Consider the following 18,250-nt stretch of genomic DNA (forward strand, 5'->3'; position numbering starts at 1 on the left):
TCAGCCACCTATAAAATTAAACACATCCTAAACTAGAGACTTTCCAAGCACAGAAGTGTGCAGGACTCTGCCTGAAGAGGTGGTTCAGCCACCACACAGAGAATAGAATAGAACAGAACAGAATAGACCAGGTTGGAAGAGACCTTCAAGATCGTGTCCAACCCATCAACCAATCCAACCCACCTAAACAACTAACCCATGGCACCAAGCACCCCATCAAGGCTCCTCCTGAACACCTCCAGGGATGGTGACTCCACCACCTCCCCAGGCAGCCCATTCCAATGGGCAATCACTCTCTCTGTGTAGAACTTCTTCCTGACCTCCAGCCTAAACCTCCCCTGGTGCAGCCTGAGACTGTGTCCTCTTGTTCTGGTGCTGGCTGCTTGGGAGAAGAGACCAACCTCTGCCTGTCTACAACCTCCCTTCAGGGAGCTGGAGAGAGCAAGAAGGTCACCCCTGAGCCTCCTCTTCTCCAGGCTAAGCAACCCCAGCTCCCTCAGCCTCTCCTCACAGGGCTGTGTTCCAAACCCCTCACCATCTTTGTTGCCCTTCTCTGGACTCGTTCCAGCAAGTCAACCTCCTTCCTAACCTGAGGAGCCCAGAACTGGACCCAGGACTCAAGGTGTGGCCTCCAAATGTTAGCTTGCACAAATTCAAAGCTGAATTGAAGTTTTTGGATTAAAAAAACTAAACTAAACTAATTTCCTGGCTGTGTGCCACCTGAAAGCCCAAAGCAGACTTGTTAATCTCCTGAGCAAAAGCCCTGTGCATGGCAACAGAATTTCACTCTGCCTTCACTGAAGGAGCTGCTTGGCTCCATAATGTCTGTATGATACACTAAAAAGTGGAAGGACAGAAAGTTTGAGGTCTTTTGAACACCATTTTCCAACCTTCCTCTTAATAACTTGGGTCAGTTTTTACCCTACTTGGTATCTTCTATTTTTAAAGGCCACTTAGATAATTCTGCTCCTAGATTTCAGGATCAGAATCAAAAATGAGTCTTCTCATCTACAGCAACATAGATTGTGTGTGAAGTATTCCTCAGTTTATGTCCTACAGGGGACAAACAGCTAATACTTTTGACTTTAGGTGGTGTTGGGTGGTGGCTTGGGCTTGCTGATCTCAAAGGTCTTTTCCAACCTGGTTAATTCTATTCTATTTAAGTGACTGAGCCTTACTGCTTACTGACTGTGACAGAAAGACCTTCTAAGCCAGACAGTCACATGAACAGGCAAGATAATTTACTACCGCTAAAGGAGGACCTAAATTGAAGCTCATCAGCATTAGACTGAGTTTTCACGTTCACCAGAAGCTCCAGAGAAGGTCTTAGGTCTCCCCTGGAATATTACACTATGCCTGCACAAACATGATGCCAGAGAGAGAAGACAGAGGCAGAGCAGGGAACCACCTCAGGCAGGCAACAAGGAAAAAGAGGAGGACAAAATCCCTACAAACTGTTAGCAGGAACCAGAAATCCATCTCCTGCCTGCTCAGCTGCAAGCTCCATAACAGACTTCACACCTTAAGGTGATGGAAATCTGACCTGTCCTTAAGGGATCTTTCCTTCTCCACACTCCCTCTGTTAACAACCAAAGTTCCATGGCTGACTAAAGCCACCAAAGCATGCACTCTGCCCCAACAGAGATTAGATGACCTGAGAGGTAAAGGCAGCTCAGAATTTCACTATGAGCAGCCACCCTGATCTTGCCCTTGACTCTCCATGATGTAATGATTGTATTAACCAAAAAAAGCCAGCAAGATTAAGTAAGTCTGTGAAGCTCTTAGCAGCCTGTCTGCAGGGAGACTTTCAGAGCAGATGCATGGTGGATTATGGCTGCATCTAAGCATTAAGGCTGGAATCCATTCAAATCAAGGTAGGCAGACAAATCAAGTCCCTGATTAGACCTGGTAATACCTGGTACAAGGCTAGTAAATAGCTCAATCCTTCCTGGCACAGGCCCAGTTTTCACATCATTACAATTAACCCACTTTGTGACAGCAATTACAAAGAGGGCAGAGCCTGCTACTCATTGTTCCAAGTCCTATGAGCCTACAAACCAAAGCAAAATAAATGTTCTGGCTGTCCACAGTAGCAGCCCTGAGATCTCACTGAAAAAGAAAAGCTCGCCTTACACTCTTTGGAACTGCAGCCAGCAAGGCTTGTGGGGGTCTATCATTCTGCATGGAAAGCAGCCATGGCTTGCTGGGTATCTCTTCTGGGAGTATCACTCTGAGGAACAGAGCAGCCTGATGAGATACTTGAAAGAAACAGAGAATCATCTTGCTTGGACAAGCCCTTCAAGATCATCAGAGCAGCCATTCCCTAACGCTGCCAAGGCTGCTGCTGAACCACATCCCTCAGCAGCACAGCTCTGCCTCTGTGAGACACCTCCACAGATGGCCATTCAACCACCTCCCTGGGCAGCCTCTGCCAGGCTTTCAGAACCCTTTCAGTGAAGAAGTTTCTTCTAATGTCCAACCTAAACCTCCCCCTGGTGCAACCTGAGGCCATTTCCTCTCCTCCTGTCACTTGTTAGAAGGGAGAAGAGACCACCACCCACCCACTCCAACCTTCCTTCAGGCAGCTGTATCCTTTTTTAGGAGCTAAACAGACCCAGGTCCCTCAGCTGCTCCTCATCAGCCCTGTTCTCCAGACCCATCACCAGCTTGATTGTCCATCTCTGGACCCTCTCCAGCCCTTTGATGTCTTTCTTGCAGTGAGGGCCCCAAAACTGAACCTCGTCCTCAAGGCATGACCTCACCGGTGCTGAGTACAGGGGGGTCCAATACTGAAGTTCACTAATGTTGAAGTCATTCATTTGAAGATGGAAATGACAGACCTTAAGTAGCAGGTTTATGACTTCTGCTAATGCAGATGTTGTGCCACCTGCCAGAGAAATGGAGAACTGCTGCTGGTTTAGAACCCCCATGAGCAGCTTCTGTTTGTTTTGGGTTGTTTTCCCCCCCACGTACTACATCAGGCTTAGCATCCTGTAAACACCACTTGAAAAGCAGACCTGATTCACATGCAACATATCCTGGCTGCACCTCAGCCAACCAGCTGCTGTGAACATGTTTTTGCACTATTTCTACTGCAAAGATGAGATCTGGCTGAGAGGAGGTTTGCTGAGCACTGAAATGTGACTAAACCTGAGCTTTTTAAAGCCTTCACCTGTTACATTAATCAGAGCCACCAAAGAAAAGAAAGAAATGTGGAACAGGTACCAAAGAGCTTTAAAGAACACTTTTTGCTGTAAAAAACCCACTTCCAGACCATTAGCCCATTCCCAGCTCCAGGAACAAGCAGCAGCTCTACTAAGCTCCTTGCTAACATCAGTTTGTTAGTCCTTTTGGGGCATAACCACTCTCTCTCTTTGGCTCAGATTGTTTCCCTGGGCTGAAGCCTGCACCAAAAGCTTGCTGAACCCCACAGGAACTTCCCTTCCCACATGGAAACTCCAATATTGTGATAGTCAGACCCAGTCTCCCAGAGACCATCTGTTGAGCTGTGCATTAAAGAAGCAGTGTTAGCAGAAAGGTGCATGCAGGGAACTGTACCTCATTTTCTCCACACTCTGAAGGTGTATCCTTGTGTACAGCCATCTGATACTTGGCAAATAAAGTGGCTGACTGGTTGAAGGATGATTTGAACTGGGGGTCCTCAAAGGAGACAGGTACTAACCTCACCTTCAGAGCAAGGAAAATACAAGCATACTATTTTGAGTGTGTATAATCAGCTAACATGCTTCTGAAGGTAAGGCTAGTGAAAGATCTCCTCCTATCCACTTCAAAGCCTCTGAAGTCAGTTTTCTACTTTAAACATAGCACCCAGACAATCCTCCTGGAGGGGGAAGGCTGACAACCAGCAGCAAGCTTACACTGACTGTGGATGCTACCTTCAGTAAAGGATTCTGTTACCCTGGAACACTCCCAAGTGCCAGTTGAGTCACCCTGCTCCGTGACCAGCTCAGCCACAAGCCTGATTTTCATTGTACAAACTCAAGGAGCTTTCCAATGTGTAGTTTTTAGTGCCTGGCTGCCCCAGTTTAGCAATTACATGCTCTTACTACATCTACCTTTTCCTCTCATCTCCTTCATTTTTTCCCTCAGAGTATTAGAGGTAGCATGGCTGGCAGTTAAGTACCCCTCAGTGCCTGGTCCTTGCATGGAGTAAGGATGTGCAGTTGAGGTGGGTGACTTCTTGGAGGGCTCAGGTTGCAAGTCAAGAGGTTTACAGAACTGCTGTGAACCTGCCAGCAGCATTTTGTGGGTGTGATAAACTTCTGCTGACACCTTGACCCTAAGCATGCCAGCTCCTCCTTATGGAAGCATTCAAACCACAGCCAAGAGATCAGTTATCAGGGTACCTGTCCAGCTGGTTTGAGTTCTGATGAGATTTGTGTTTGTAAGGCCCACAACATCCCTCTCCAAAGGCCTCATCCTCTCCAGCCCCTACTCAACAGCACAACCATTAAACTTCCCTAACTCCCCTGTCTGCAATTCAGACTGATTATTTGTGGCACTCACAGAGAGATAGCAGAAGTGTTTGCACTTTCAGGATGTTGATTTTACTTGATGCAGTGTTTTACATGCTGCTGGGCATAGCATGGATATGAAATCCACATTTGCCTCTCCCAGGAATGAGAGATGGGAAACGGAGGGGAAGCTGAGCTTTACATGAAGTTCATTTGGCCTCCTGACCTGATTTATAGTTGGTTTATCAGGTGGGTCCTTGTGAACAACCATCTGGTAACGTTTATAGACCTGGTAAGACTCCTGAAATGTGGCTTTGAACTGGGAACTTGGTGGAGATGATCTCACCACCCTCACCTTCAGAAGAAGTTAAACACATTCATTATTACAACATCATGCAATGACTTTGTATTTACACACAGGCAAACATCACAACAGAGAGCAGTTCTGGCTTCCTGCAGCAGGGCCCTAGCAATTAATCCTGGACAACTCCTCAGCTCGGTGTAGCCTGGGGAAGGCTTTTATATTTGCCCTGAACAACATGCAAGGTTTTCCAACTCCAAACCAAGACAAAAATGCCTACAGAGGAGCTGCACAAAGAGTGTTCAGTAGACACCAGATGCTGTGCAGGGCAACCATTTCAAAGACATTTTCTGTACTTTTAAAAACCTTCTCTGGCAGTCCCCCACTCTGCTGAAAAATGCTTGAAGGCTCCATGGGTTTGCCAGGCTCCTCTGTGCTCCTAAGATAAAGAATGGGCTTATTCAGTGGTCCCAGGAGGATTTCCAGGTATTTTGCAGATTGAAAAAGGAAGAGGAAACAATGTTTCCAGATTCAATTAGGAGTTAATTATCCTAGGAAGTTATCCAACTTCCCCACCAACATCCTTACACACCCAAAAATGATAGAATTGATTAAAGTAATCTCTACATTAAAATGTCTTCTTAGCAAAAAAAACCCAAAGCAACAAACCCAACCAAGACTGTTTCCTAGCCAGAAGAATGACATTATGGGAGCAACAATGCTTTTCTTGTCATGTAGTTCAGGGCAGGTTCATTGCAGGAAGTACAAGCTGCTGTATGGTTCTGTTTGCACAAAGAGCATTGGTTCTGATTTAAATGAAACCAACAACAAGGGAAAACCAAAGCCCAAACCAGACAGAAAGCAGCCACTCTTGCTGAGCAGCAGCACAAAGGCCACTGGGGAGCACGCTGCTGGGACCAGCCTCCTTGCCCTTCTCCCTGCAGCTTTGAAGGAGGATGCTCAGACCAAGCCAGCAAGCTTCTGCACACAACCCAGCAGGTCTGGAGCAGGTAGGGAGGTGAGGCCATTTCATGGCTGCTTGTCACTTATGCAGAGTGAATTTTTTAAGTCCTTCCCTTCCTACCTCTGGGAATCATTTCCCAAGGAATATATTCAAAGCCCATTCCCACTAGCATCACTGAAAATCCCCAGCCACAGGCAAATCCTTCTCTCCAAAGAGTTTCCCAAACGGTTCCATGCTTAACAAATGTAAGAAGGTGAACAGCAACCAGTACATTAAGTACTGCTTTCCACCATCAGCTTTCCAGCCTCCAAAGACATCAGCACACATCAACATGGACAAAGAGAAGCCATCTGCTGCTCTGTTTAACAGCAGGGACTGCTTCCTTGTCCAGATTCGTTAGCATAGGTGGTTTCAGTATTTCTGTACTGCAGAACTGAACACTGAATCTCTCTCAGCATTCACCACTCTGGTGATTCCAAGCTTTTCAGTTTCAGGTCACTCTGGCTGAAATCCATTTGCAAGTCGTTTGGGAACTGCACTGCGCTGTGCTAGGACTGGCTGCAAGGGCAAGAGTACCCCCTCGTGGCTACACCAAGCTCAGCTGCACTGGCAGTACTAGCTACACTTCAAGGCTTCAACTATAACCATTCCCTGAAGTCACAGATGCCAAACCCTTCAGAAGTCCCAAGGCTCCTTACCCAGACCCTTCCCTACTTGCCCCTCCCGCCGGCAGCAAAGGCAACGTTACCTCTAACTTGTGCTGAGCGTCCTCAGGCAAAGAGGCAAAGATGAACTCTTCGATGCTCTTAGGTTGGTTTGCTTTAGATTTCGAGTTCTGCAAGAGGGAAAGTTGATCTCCTGCTTGAAGTTGAGAGCCTTCAGCTTTGCACATCTGGTTCTGGAGGAGCTTCTGCAGTTTCCTTTCTTTCCGAATGTCCTTTGCTTTCCGACAGGGCGGCTTGCTCAGGTCAGCCCCCTGCCCTGCGAGGACACAGGCAAAGCCTTAACAACCACAGCAAACAAGCAGTCCTTACACCACCCTGAGCAGAAATCCTTACAATCAGGATTAATGCCAGGTTGCTCTGAACACAACATGCTCCTTCCTCTGTGCAGCTACCAACAACGCCAGAGGCCAAGCTCGGCTGCGATGAGTCCCTCAGGGATCAGTCCTGGGCCCAGGCTTGTTCAACATCTCTGTGGGTGCCATGGACAGTGGCACTGAGTGCAGCCTCAGCAGGTTTGCTGATGACACCAAGCTGTGTGGTGCAGCAGACAGCTGGAGGGAAGGGATCCATCCAGAGGGAGCTGGACAGGCTGGAGAGGTGGGCACAAGCCAACCTCAGGAGCTTCAACAAGACCAAGGGCAGGGTCCTGCAGCTGGGTGGAGGCAATCCCAGGCACAAATCCAGGCTGGGCAGGGACTGGCTGGAAAGCAGCCCTGAGGAGAGAGACTTGGGGGTGCTGGGGGAGGAGAAGCTCACCAGGAGCTCTCAGTGTGCTCTTGCAGCCCACAAAGCCAATCAGATCCTGGGCTGCATCAGGAGAAGTGTGGCCAGCAGGGCAAGGGAGGTGATTCTCCCCCTCTGCTCAGCTCTGGGGAGACCCCACCTGGAGTACTGCCTCCAGTTCTGGAGCCCCTATGACAAGAGGGATCTGGAGGTGCTGGAAGGTGTCCAGAGAAGGGCCAGGAGGATGAGCAGAGGGCTGAGCACCTCTCCTGTGAGGACAGACTGAAGGAGTTGGGGCTGTTCAGTCTGGAGAAGAGAAGGCTCCCAGGTGACCTCATTGTGGCCTTCCAGGATCTGAAGGGGGCCTACAGGAAGGCTGGGGAGGGACTGCTCAGGATCTCAGGTAGTGATAGGACTAGGGGGAATGGAGTGAAGCTGGAGGTGGGGAGATTGAGGCTGGAGGTGAGGAGGAAGTTCTTCCCTATGAGAGTGGTGAAGCCCTGGAATGGGTTGTCCAGGGAGGTGGCTGGGGCCCTGTCCCTGGAGGTGTTTAAGCCCAGGCTGGATGAGGCTGTGGCCAGGCTGATCTAGTGTGGGGTGTCCCTGCCCATGGCAGGGGGGTTGGAACTGGATGATCCTTGTGGTCACTTCCAGCCCTGACTGATTCTATGATGACTTTTCTTCTACAGCTGTTTCATGCAGCACATCAACACAAACATTTTTGACCACAGTTTCACCTGAGCCAAGGATATGTTGAAAAACCACCACCCCAAAACTACAATGCAAAGGCTTCCAGCTCTTGTGTGACCTGTCCATGGGCAAACCAGTCAGGGGAAGAGTTTATTTAAAGTACTCATAATGCACTTGATGAATTAGCTCTTCAGCTGTATCAGGACCTGCTTCACGTCTTGTATCTTCTATAAGCTGTAAGCTAGCAAGGGAAACTTCTTAACCCCCTGAGTGTGCACACAGACATAAGCAAACCTTCCTTTTTTATCTGCAACTGTGCAGAACCAGCCCCTTCTCCCTGCAGGACAACCACCTGCAGGGTTTATAAAGGAATGGAAAGGCAATTCAACTCCCTGCTTATGGACCAAGGAGACATTTCCACCAGGAAACTAAACCATCCTTCTGGAACATTGTAAACTGGATCTGACCTGGGACACCACATACTCTCCCCAGAAATAATACAAGAATTAGGGATTAATTCAACTCAGCTTCTAGGATGCATTCACAGTCTCACAGTATCACCAAGGTTGGAAGAGACCTCGAGGATCATCGAGTCCAAGCTGTCACCACAGACCTCATGACCAGACCATGGCACCAAGTGCCACATCCAATCCCCTCTTGAACACCTCCAGGGATGGGGACTCCACCACCTCCCTGGGCAGCACATTCCAATGACCAATGACTCTCTCAGTGAAGAACTTTCTCCTCACCTCCAGCCTAAACTTCCCCTGGCACAGCTTGAGACTGTGTCCTCTTGTTCTGGTGCTGGTTGCCTGGGAGAAGAGACCAACCCCCACCTGGCTACAACCTCCCTTCAGGTAGTTGTAGAGGGCAATGAGGTCACCCCTGAGCCTCCTCTTCTCCAGGCTAAGCAACCCCAGCTCCCTCAACCTCTCCTCACAGGGCTGTGCTCTGGACACCTTCAAGTCTCTCAATGTCCTTCCTAAACTGAGGGGCCCAGAACTGGACACAGGACTCAAGGTGTGGCCTAACCAATGCAGAGTACAGGGGCACAATGACTTCCCTGCTCCTGCTGGCCACACTATTCCTGATGCAGGCCAGGATGCCATTGGCCCTCTTGGCCACCTGGGCACACTGCTGGCTCATGTTTAGGCAGCTGTCAATCAGCACCCCCAGGTCCCTCTCTGTTTGGCAGCTCTCAGCCACTCTGACCCCAGCCTGTAGCTCTGCATGGGGTTGCTGTGGCCAAAGTGCAGCACCTGGCACTTGGACTTGTTCAATGCCATCCCATTGGCCTCTGCCCATCTCTCCAGTCAGTCAAGGTCCCTCTGCAGAGCCCTTCTGCCCTCTGACCAACATCTGCCCCTAACTCGGTGTCATCTGCAAACTTGCTGCTGACTGACTCAATCCCCTCATCCAGATCATCAATGAAGATTTCTTACTAAGTGTTTGTATTGCATTTCAAAGCCCCAGAAAGCAGGCAGCACATTAATGCAACATTTATCCTCTGTGAAAGGAAACTCCTGGTTTCTGAAACAGAGTGCAGTGGTGCCAGCTTCTTCTGTCTGGATTTCCAGTGCTTCAAGCTTTACACAAGGTTGTTCTTAACTGAACTGAAGACCACACCTCCCCCTTTTTAAACCACTAATAACCTACCCAGGACTGCCATCTACTGTCAGTATCTTCTCAGTTTGCTTCCAAAACAGAAGAGAATAGAATGAACCAGGTTGGAAGAGACCTTCAAGATCATCATGTCCAACCTACCATCCAACACCACCTAAACAACTAACCCATGGCACCAAGCACCCCATCCAGTCTCCTCCTGAACACCTCCAGTGATGGTGACTCCACCACCTCCCCAGGCAGCCCATTCCAATGGGCAATCACTCTCTCTGTGTAAAACTTCCTCCTAACCTCCAGCCTAAACCTTCCCTGGCACAGCCTGAGACTGTGTCCTCTTGTTCAGGTGCTGGCTGCCTGGGAGAAGCAACCCAGAATCTGTCAGTCCTTATTTTACAGTCAAGAGGGGTTTGAAAATGGCCACAGCAATCAAGTGACATAAACTGTGTGAGGGCTAGAAAAGCTTGTACTGCCTTACAGAAATGTAATACTGAGTTCACAGCAAGAAAGGAAGGAGAAACTGCCCCACATCCCATAGTGATAAAGCTCTTCTTATCTGAAGGTGGCCAAAACAAGGAAAGCCCCCAAAGAGCTCACCTAGAAACCAGTAGCAAGCTACACCATTTTCTTTCAGCCTACAAACCAACAACACAACAATAGCCTGAACCTGCTGCCAGAGTCAGTTACACCTGTGCCAAGCAGCCCAGGAGAGCAGCAGAAACACAGCCTCACACAGAATTATTCACCAGGGTGTCTTCACACAGTGCCAACAACACAGTCTGCATTCCAAGTTTGCCTCCAAACATGGAGAGATGTAAGAAACACCACCTGGAGTGGGTTTGCTCGAGCAGCAAACTCGTTTCCCACAAGGTTAGGCCTTAACCTAACTCAGTACCTAGCAGCAGCCTTAACCCAACAACTCAGTGCCTAGTACCTGCCCAAGTATTGCACAACCAGGGAGTCCAATTCAGGGAGCTGCACTCCATGATCCTTACAGGTCTCTTTGACCTTGAGACACTCTGTGAATCTAAGAGTCACATCTCAAGGTACATAAAGCCTGAGTCACCACATCCTGGTGAAAGGGAAGGCTGGATGTCCCTCCAGGACACACCATCCAACTCTGCACACAAAAGCATCCCAAACTGGAAACTGGCCCCAATGTCTCCCAAGATTCAGTCACACTGACCTGATTCCAATCTAAATAGCTTACAGCTGTCAGCTGCAGAGAGGTATTCTCAAGAACTACACAACCAAAACAATTAACATCATGAAGAAATCTCAGTGCAACCTTCAGGAACAACTCAGAGAGGGAGGAACAGACAGCAAGCACCTCGCACTTCACACAGCAGGGACTGGGAAGGGCACAAGGAATTAAAAGGAAGCCATTCAGTATGCAGGATAAAAGACCTCCCCAACAAGTGAGACCAGGACAGTACATTCCAGTCACCACAGCAATGTGAGTACCTGGCTTGGGTGGTGCATGCCCAGCCTTAGCCGAGTGCGATGCTCCTCCGGGGACTGCCGTGCCTTCAGCCGCACTTATCTGCGGAGAGCTCGACCCCACCTCTGGCACATTCACCGCTTCTTTTGTTCCCCCTGGGTCCTCATCTTCATTCTCCACCTTCTCTGTGTGATCCATGCTGTGTGTGATCCACTGACTCAAGGGATTCAGTTCGGATGGAGCGGCGTGGGCCTCGCCTTGGTACGGGAAGTCACAGGCGACCACCTCCTCGATATGGGCATCCATGGGCTCCTCTGCAAGCAAGGAAGAGCTGCATGAAGAGTTCCTCCCTGCACAGCCACAGCTCAGCTCAGGTTGCTCAGTTCCAATTTCACAACTGTTTTCCAACAGGTAAACCTTGACCTGGACAGGCTGGAGAGGTGGGCACAAGCCAACCTCATGAGGCTCAACAAGACCAAGGGCAAGGTCCTGCAGCTGGGTGGAGGCAACCCCAGGCACAAATCCAGGCTGGGCAGGGACTGGCTGGAAAGCAGCCCTGAGGAGAGAGCCTTGGGGGTGCTGGGGGAGGAGAAGCTCACCAGGAGCTCTCAGTCTGCACTTGCAGCCCAGAAAGCCAACCAGAGCCTGGGCTGCATCAGGAGAAGTGTGGCCAGCAGGGCAAGGGAGGTGATTCTCCCCCTCTGCTCAGCTCTGGGGAGACCCCACCTGGAGTACTGCCTCCAGTTCTGGAGCCCCTATTCCAAGAGGGATCTGGAGGTGCTGGAAGGTGTCCAGAGCAGGGCCAGGAGGATGAGCAGAGGGCTGGAGCACCTCTCCTGTGAGGACAGACTGAAGGAGTTGGGGCTGTGCAGTCTGGAGAAGAGAAGGCTCCCAGGTGACCTCATTGTGGCCTTCCAGTATCTGAAGGGGGCTATAGGAAGGCTGGGGAGGGACTGCTCAGGATCTCAGGGAGTGATAGGACTAGGGGGAATGGAATGAAGCTGGAGGTGGGGAGATTCAGGCTGGAGGTGAGGAGGAAGTTCTTCCCCATGAGAGTGGTGAAGCCCTGGAATGGGTTGTCCAGGGAGGTGGTTGGGGCCCTGTCCCTGGAGGTGTTTAAGCCCAGGCTGGATGAGGCTCTGGCCAGGCTGATCTAGTGTGGGGTGTCCCTGCCCATGGCAGGGGGGTTGGAACTAGCTGATCCTTGTGGTCCCTTCCAACCCTGACTGATACTATGAAAGTGATTGTCTTCAGCAGTCTGGAAACAGACAGCTTCCACTGTGGCCCTTAAACACTAGCACCCAGCCATTGATGACAACAGTTTGGTTTTCTCCCCTGAAACAGGGCAGTCAGCTCATCTCAGGCCATGACTTCCAGCAAGCAACAACACACAAATAAATTCCCCAAACCCTCACACAGCAGGGACAAATTGTAATGATCCCAGTACAGTTTCCACTACAACCAGAGAGATTGGCCACTGGGATGTGCTGCCCAGGGAGGTGGTGGAGTCACCACCCCTGGAGGCGTTTCAGAAGAGCCTGGCTGAGGCACTTGGTGCCATGGTTTAGTTGATCAGATGGTGTTGGGTGATAGGTTGGACTTTATGATCTCAAAGGTCTTTTCCAACCTGGCTAATTCTGTAACAGAGCAGAGGTTTGGTAGCAGCTGGGTTTGGTGGGTGTGACTATTCAATCACCTGGAAGAAACCTCTCCTTTCCTGCTTCCTCCTCCTTTTCTCTGCCACTCACTGCCCTGCTCAGTCCTCTCCAGAATTATCACTTTTATGGCAGAGGTAAAAACAGGGCCTAATTCTCTACAGCCCTGAGCTAGAAGGTAAACACATGCCCAGAGAAGGAGGCACAAATAAGCTGGGGAGTGCAGAAAGTCAGGAAAGGCATTCTTCAGAGCAAGTCAGATGCACAATTTGGCCTGTGGGCTACAGAAGCCAAACCACAAGGTAAAGACACAACCTACCAAGAACAGCTGAAAGTGTTGGGGTTGTTCATCCTGGAGAAGCAAAGGCTCCAGGGAAACTCATAGTACTTATAGGGGGCCTACAAGAAAGGTGGGAATGAACTCTTTAGCAGGACCTGTTGCAAGAGGATAAGGCCTGATGGCTTCCAACTAAAAGAGAGAAGATTCAGACTGGATAGAGGAAAGAAGTATTTTACACTGAGGGTGGTAAAACACCAGCACAGGTTGCCCAGAGAGGCAGCAGATGCCCCATCCCTGGGAACATCCTGGGTCAGGCTGGATGGGACTCTGAGCAAGCTGATGGAGTTGAAGATGTCCCTGCTGACTGCAAGGGGTGTGGACAAGATGATCTTTAAAGGTCTCCCAACACATTAATATTTTATGAACCTCCCCAGACCTTTGCAGAAGGGTCTACACACAAAATTCAAAGTGCATTAGGCAGATGATCACTCCAGCAGGCACTGGATCCTCCTTTCACACATCAGCATCACTTAGAACCTCTTACCTCCACCCCCTGCTTTGGAAACATCTCCTTTGGAAATAAACTTCAACATTTTCTTCAGAACTTTCTTATGAGATTTGGAGGTCTGAAAGTGCAAAGCCTGGCACCTGCAGAACAAGAGCAACACAAAGTCAGCATTTGTGCTGTGAAAGGTGATTTCAGAATCACTCAAAGAATTACACCATACAATTATTTCTCAAGTTTCCCTGGATGAAACAACATCAACACTTGAGACAATAAAAATGTCACAGTGTCAGCAAGGTTGGAAGAGACCTCGAGGATCATCCAGTCCAACCTGTCACCACAGACCTCATGACTAGACCATGGCACCAAGTGCCACATCCAATCCCCTCTTGAACACCTCCAGGGATGGTGACTCCACCACCTCCCTGGGCAGCACATTCCAATGACCAATGACTCTCTCAGTGAAGAACCTTCTCCTCACCTCCAGCCTAAACTTCCCCTGGCACAGCCTGAGACTGTGTCCTCTTGTTCTGGTGCTGGCTGCCTGGGAGAAGAGACCAACCCCCACCAGGCTACAACCTCCCTTCAGGGAGTTGTAGAGAGCAAGAAGGTCTCCCCTGAGCCTCCTCTTCTCCAGGCTAAGCAACCCCAGCTCCCTCAGCCTCTCCTCACAGGGCTGTGCTCCAGACCCCTCCCCAGCCTTGTTGCCCTTCTCTGGACACCTTCAAGTCTCTCAATGTCCTTCTTAAACTGAGGGGCCCAGAACTGGACACAGGACTCAAGGTGTGACCTAACCAATGCAGAGTCCAGGGGCACAATGACCTCCCTGCTCCTGCTGGCCACACTGCTCCTGATGCAGGCCAGGATGCCGTTGCCCCCCTTGGCCACCTGGGCACATTGCTGGCTCATGTTCAGGCAGCTGTCAATCAGCACCCCCAGGTCCCTCTCTGTTTGGCAGCTCTCAGCCACTCTGACCCCAGCCTGTAGCTCTGCACGGGGTTGCTGTGACCAAAGTGCAGCCCCTGGCACTTGGACTTGTTGAATGCCATCCTGTTGGACTCTGCCCATCTGCCCAGCCTGACAAGGTCCCTCTGCAGAGCCCTTCTGCCCTCTCACTGACCAACATCTGCTCCCAACTCAGTGTCATCTGCAAACTTGCTGCTGACTGACTCAATCCCCTCATCCAGATCATCAGTGAAGATGTCAAAGAGGATGGGGCCCAGCACTGCTCCCTGGGGGACACCACTGGTGGCTGGCCACCAGCCAGTCTGCATACAATCATCCTTTATGGCATGTTTTGGTTGTGAACCACTACAACCACTGAAATCAGCCCAAGTGACCTAAAGCACTGCATAAAAAAAGGCTTTCCTAGGAGGCTAAACCCCCGGGAATTATTCACTGATCCAGCTTTCAGATACAGCATTGCCACTACCTACTGATGCTGGAAAAGGGCATCCAGAATTATTTACACCTGTTGAGCCTCTCTTATGTGTGCTCCTAAAGCAGTGTCTGTGGGACACAGAGCCACTGGCTCACTGCAAAGAGTGAGAGAGCAGTCACAGGACTCTCTGCCTCGGATTGTGACCCACGAGCCAAAAGGAAAGGGGACACAGGAGATTGCCCATTGGAATGGGCTGCCTGGGGAGGTGGTGGAGTCACCATCACTGGAGGTGTTCAGGAGGAGACTTGATGGGGTGCTTGGTACCATGGTTTAGTTGATTAGGTGGTGTTGGATGACAGGTTGGACACAGTGATCTTGAAGGTCTCTTCCAACCTGGTTCATTCAATTCTCTTCTAAGAGATCAGCGAGCTGCTGGTGTGCCCAGCTGCAAACTCTGCAGCACATATTGAGCACTCAAAGTATCATCACAACTAGATCAACCTTTTCAAGTGTTATGTATTTAAAGCAGCAAGCAAATGGCTCAACATACCTGGAGTGCCCCAATCCCTCAGAGCAGTGTGCTGTGTGCTTTGTGCCTCTTACCTTATTGTGTATTGAGGACAACAGGTTTGATTCATGATAGGTTTGTAGACATACTTTCCACTTCTAAAAACAGTAACAAAGAACAGGTATTGATTTGTTGTTGTTGTACCACAAAACCAATGATCCACCTTCCCAGTTCAAACAGCATCCCAACATTACATGGTGAGCAGTGAAAGTGCAGAAGCAAGTTCTCCAGCTTTTTGCAGCTACATTAAGCACTGTCCTTCTAAACTAACCCAGGGTTTTCCTGTTCAGCAGTGTCACCTTGCAAAAAGTCACAGAGCACTGGGCAAGCACTTCTGTGTCAATTGCTTGTGGAAACTAGCCAGCTGTCTTCACAGAGCTGCAGTTAAGCCTGGATTCTGCACTGCACCTGAGCTGCTAACAAGGCATTTTAAGCTTACCTTCGCCATCCTCTGTCTATGAGATCCTGGTAATCTTGAACTGTCATTGAGTGTGCCCACATACCTGAAACAGACACAGTACCACACCTGACTGCCCACAGCTGTGCTTGCAGATTCCACAAGTTCTACAGAAATACCACAATAAATCCAAGCAGCTAATGGTGACTTGCCAGGAGAGGTTTCTCCAAGGACTTGGCATATTCCTAAGTGCCATAAGTGACTGATTTCAACACCCACATTAACTGTAAAAGTAACCAAGCCTGCCATAAATCCTGGGATGCAATCAGCTCAGTGTGGAGAAGAGAAGACTCCAAGAAAACCTTATTGTGGCCTTCCAGTATCTGAAGGGGGCTACAAGAAAGCTGGGGAGAAACTTTTGAGGGTGTCAGGGAGGGATAGGACTGGGGGGAACAGAAAAGAAATAGAAGTGGGTAGATTGAGATTGGATGTTAGGAAGAAGTTGTTCCCCAGGAGGGTGGTGAGAGCCTGGCACAGGCTGCCCAGGGAGGTGGTGGAAGCCTCATGCCTGGAGGTGTTTGCAGCCAGGCTGGATGTGGCTGTGAGCAACCTGCTGGAGTGTGAGGTGTCCCTGCCCATGGCAGGGGGGTTGGAACTGGCTGAGCCTTGAGGTCCCTTCCAGCCCTGACAGTTCTATGATTCTATGAACTATATTGCTCTGACTGCACAAGTTAAAACTTCACCCCTCCGCCTCCTCTCTTTCCCAGAGACCAACAAAACAAAGTAAAATTGCTCTTTACCGCTGCTGGAAGCCAGTCAGAAACACAGGGCTAGACAGAGGCTTTCGCCAGGTGCCGAAGCTGACACAGACACTTCCCTGGGGGCGCAACCACGCTGCCACCGAAGTGGCACTTCTCCCCCCGGGCCAAGAGCCGAGCCCGCTCCCCGCTGGGCTGCGGGACGCTCGTCTGGCCACAGCCGGGGAGCCCCGCAGCCCTGCCAGGCAGACGAGACAGGCTCTGACCTGCGACTAACCGGGCTGCGGCTGGCGGCGGCGGGGCGGGCAGGGCAGCTGCCCCTGCGGAAGGCTGCACCGAGGGAAGGGGCTTCGGGCGAGCTCCAAAGTGCCCCCCGAGGCAGGCTGCAGCCGCTAAGACGGCAACAGTTCAAACGCTTTATCCTGGACAAAGCTTGCCCGCTATCTGCGGCGGCTCGTCCTTGGCTGCAGAACTCCTAGAACAGACCCTGGGGCGAGGTTTCCTGCTGAGCCCAGGGCCTCCGGCGGCCGCGGCCCCACACCGCCCCGGCGTCTCCCGGCAGGCTGCCCCCGGGGGCCCGCGCTGCTCGGCCCCCTCCTCCAGCCCACGGTAAGGGGTTTCGGGCACTCCCCGGAGGGCAGGGCAGGGCAGTGCCCGCTGCCGGCAGGACAGAGGCCGGAGGTTACCTCCGAACCGCCGCCTTCACCCGCAGGCCGCCCTCAGCCCGGAGCAGCTCTGCAGCCTCCCCCCGCCGCACCGGCGCGGCCGCTCACAGCTCCCCTCCAGCCCTCCCCGCTCCCGGGCCGCACCATAGGAGAGGTTGCCGGTCTCGCTCTTGCAGTAGCCGCAGCGGTAGCCATCCTCCCCGCCGAAGTACTCGACGATGCTCGCAGAGCTGCAGGCCGCCGCCATCTCCTCTCCCGCCCCCCTGGGCCTGCCCCGCTGCCGGGCTCAGGACAGCACCCTGCCCGCCGCCCCACTCGGCACCCCGGGGCTCCCGGAAACAGCCGCCGCCGCCGCCATCTTGGCTCCGGGCAGCACCCGGGGAGCGCCCACAGGAAACGGCGACACCGCCATCTTTACCGCGGGCGGCCGCTGCGGCTTCCCTTCGGGCCCGGCCAGCCCCTCCATCTTTAGTGAGGGCGGCCGCGCTCCCCCGCCCTGGGTCCCGGCCACAGCAGCCCGGGCAGCCCCGTCCCGTCCAACCTTCCCCCCGCTTACCGGCAGAGACCTTCCCCCGCTCCGACGAGCAGTAGCCGCAGCGGTAGCCCTCCTTCCAGCCCTTGTACTCCACCACGGCGGCAGGCATGGCGCCCGCCGCTGCCGCTCGCCGCTGCCGCTCGGCCCCGCAGCGCCCCGCCCGGTCACGACCCCGCCGGGGCGAAGCCGGTGGCCGCTGCCGCCTCAGAGGTGCGGGCCGTGCCCGAGCAGCCCTGCCCCCGCGCGCTCGCCCTGGAGTAGCAGAGGGGTCACTTTGGGTGCAGATGACGGAGGACAACCCAACTGCCTTCTCGCCAGGCCTCGGGGCTCCATCGCTTCAGGTCACCGCTCGGCCAGCCCCCGCCAGCCCGCGAGCAGCAGGGCAGCAGAGGCCGCGGCTACCTCGGCTGCTGAAGCAGAAACCCTGCCCACTTCAGCGAGAGAGCCTGCAGCCTCCAGGCGGTGGTCCTCTGAAGAGCATGTTCTGCAGACAGGTGCACTGCACTTATTCCCGAGGGTGTGGGGGCTGAGCAGAGCTCTCCTGCTCCACTGAGGAAGGAGGAATTA

The 18,250-nt window shown here is 51.9% G+C and overlaps 1 protein-coding gene across 6 annotated transcripts in view; it reads right to left on the bottom strand.

The window, feature by feature from the left end:
• The window catches only part of ATE1 (arginyltransferase 1), a 94,647-nt gene extending 76,628 nt beyond the window's left edge, over nucleotides 1–18,019 (bottom strand). The window contains exons 1-8 of one of the 6 annotated variants that reach the window (XM_068140399.1): nucleotides 17,705–18,019; nucleotides 15,768–15,831; nucleotides 15,364–15,426; nucleotides 13,419–13,522; nucleotides 10,963–11,253; nucleotides 6,489–6,721; nucleotides 4,702–4,830; nucleotides 3,559–3,687 (exon numbers count right to left, since the gene is read on the bottom strand). In XM_068140399.1, the coding sequence (XP_067996500.1) occupies nucleotides 3,559–3,687; nucleotides 4,702–4,830; nucleotides 6,489–6,721; nucleotides 10,963–11,253; nucleotides 13,419–13,522; nucleotides 15,364–15,426; nucleotides 15,768–15,831; nucleotides 17,705–17,792 (1,101 nt within the window). In that variant the 5' untranslated portion in view covers nucleotides 17,793–18,019. Of the gene's footprint in view, nucleotides 1–3,558; nucleotides 3,688–4,701; nucleotides 4,831–6,488; nucleotides 6,722–10,962; nucleotides 11,254–13,418; nucleotides 13,523–15,363; nucleotides 15,427–15,767; nucleotides 15,832–17,292; nucleotides 17,514–17,704 lie in introns of those variants that run through there. The other 5 variants (XM_068140395.1, XM_068140400.1, XM_068140397.1 and 2 more) reach the window with 5 other exon arrangements.
• Nucleotides 18,020–18,250: the final 231 nt, after the last annotated feature.

The sequence above is a fragment of the Melanerpes formicivorus genome, unplaced genomic scaffold, assembly GCF_026170545.1.
Source record: "Melanerpes formicivorus ecotype bairdi unplaced genomic scaffold, bMelFor1.0.p_v2 SCAF_6, whole genome shotgun sequence".
NCBI lineage: Eukaryota > Metazoa > Chordata > Aves > Piciformes > Picidae > Melanerpes > Melanerpes formicivorus.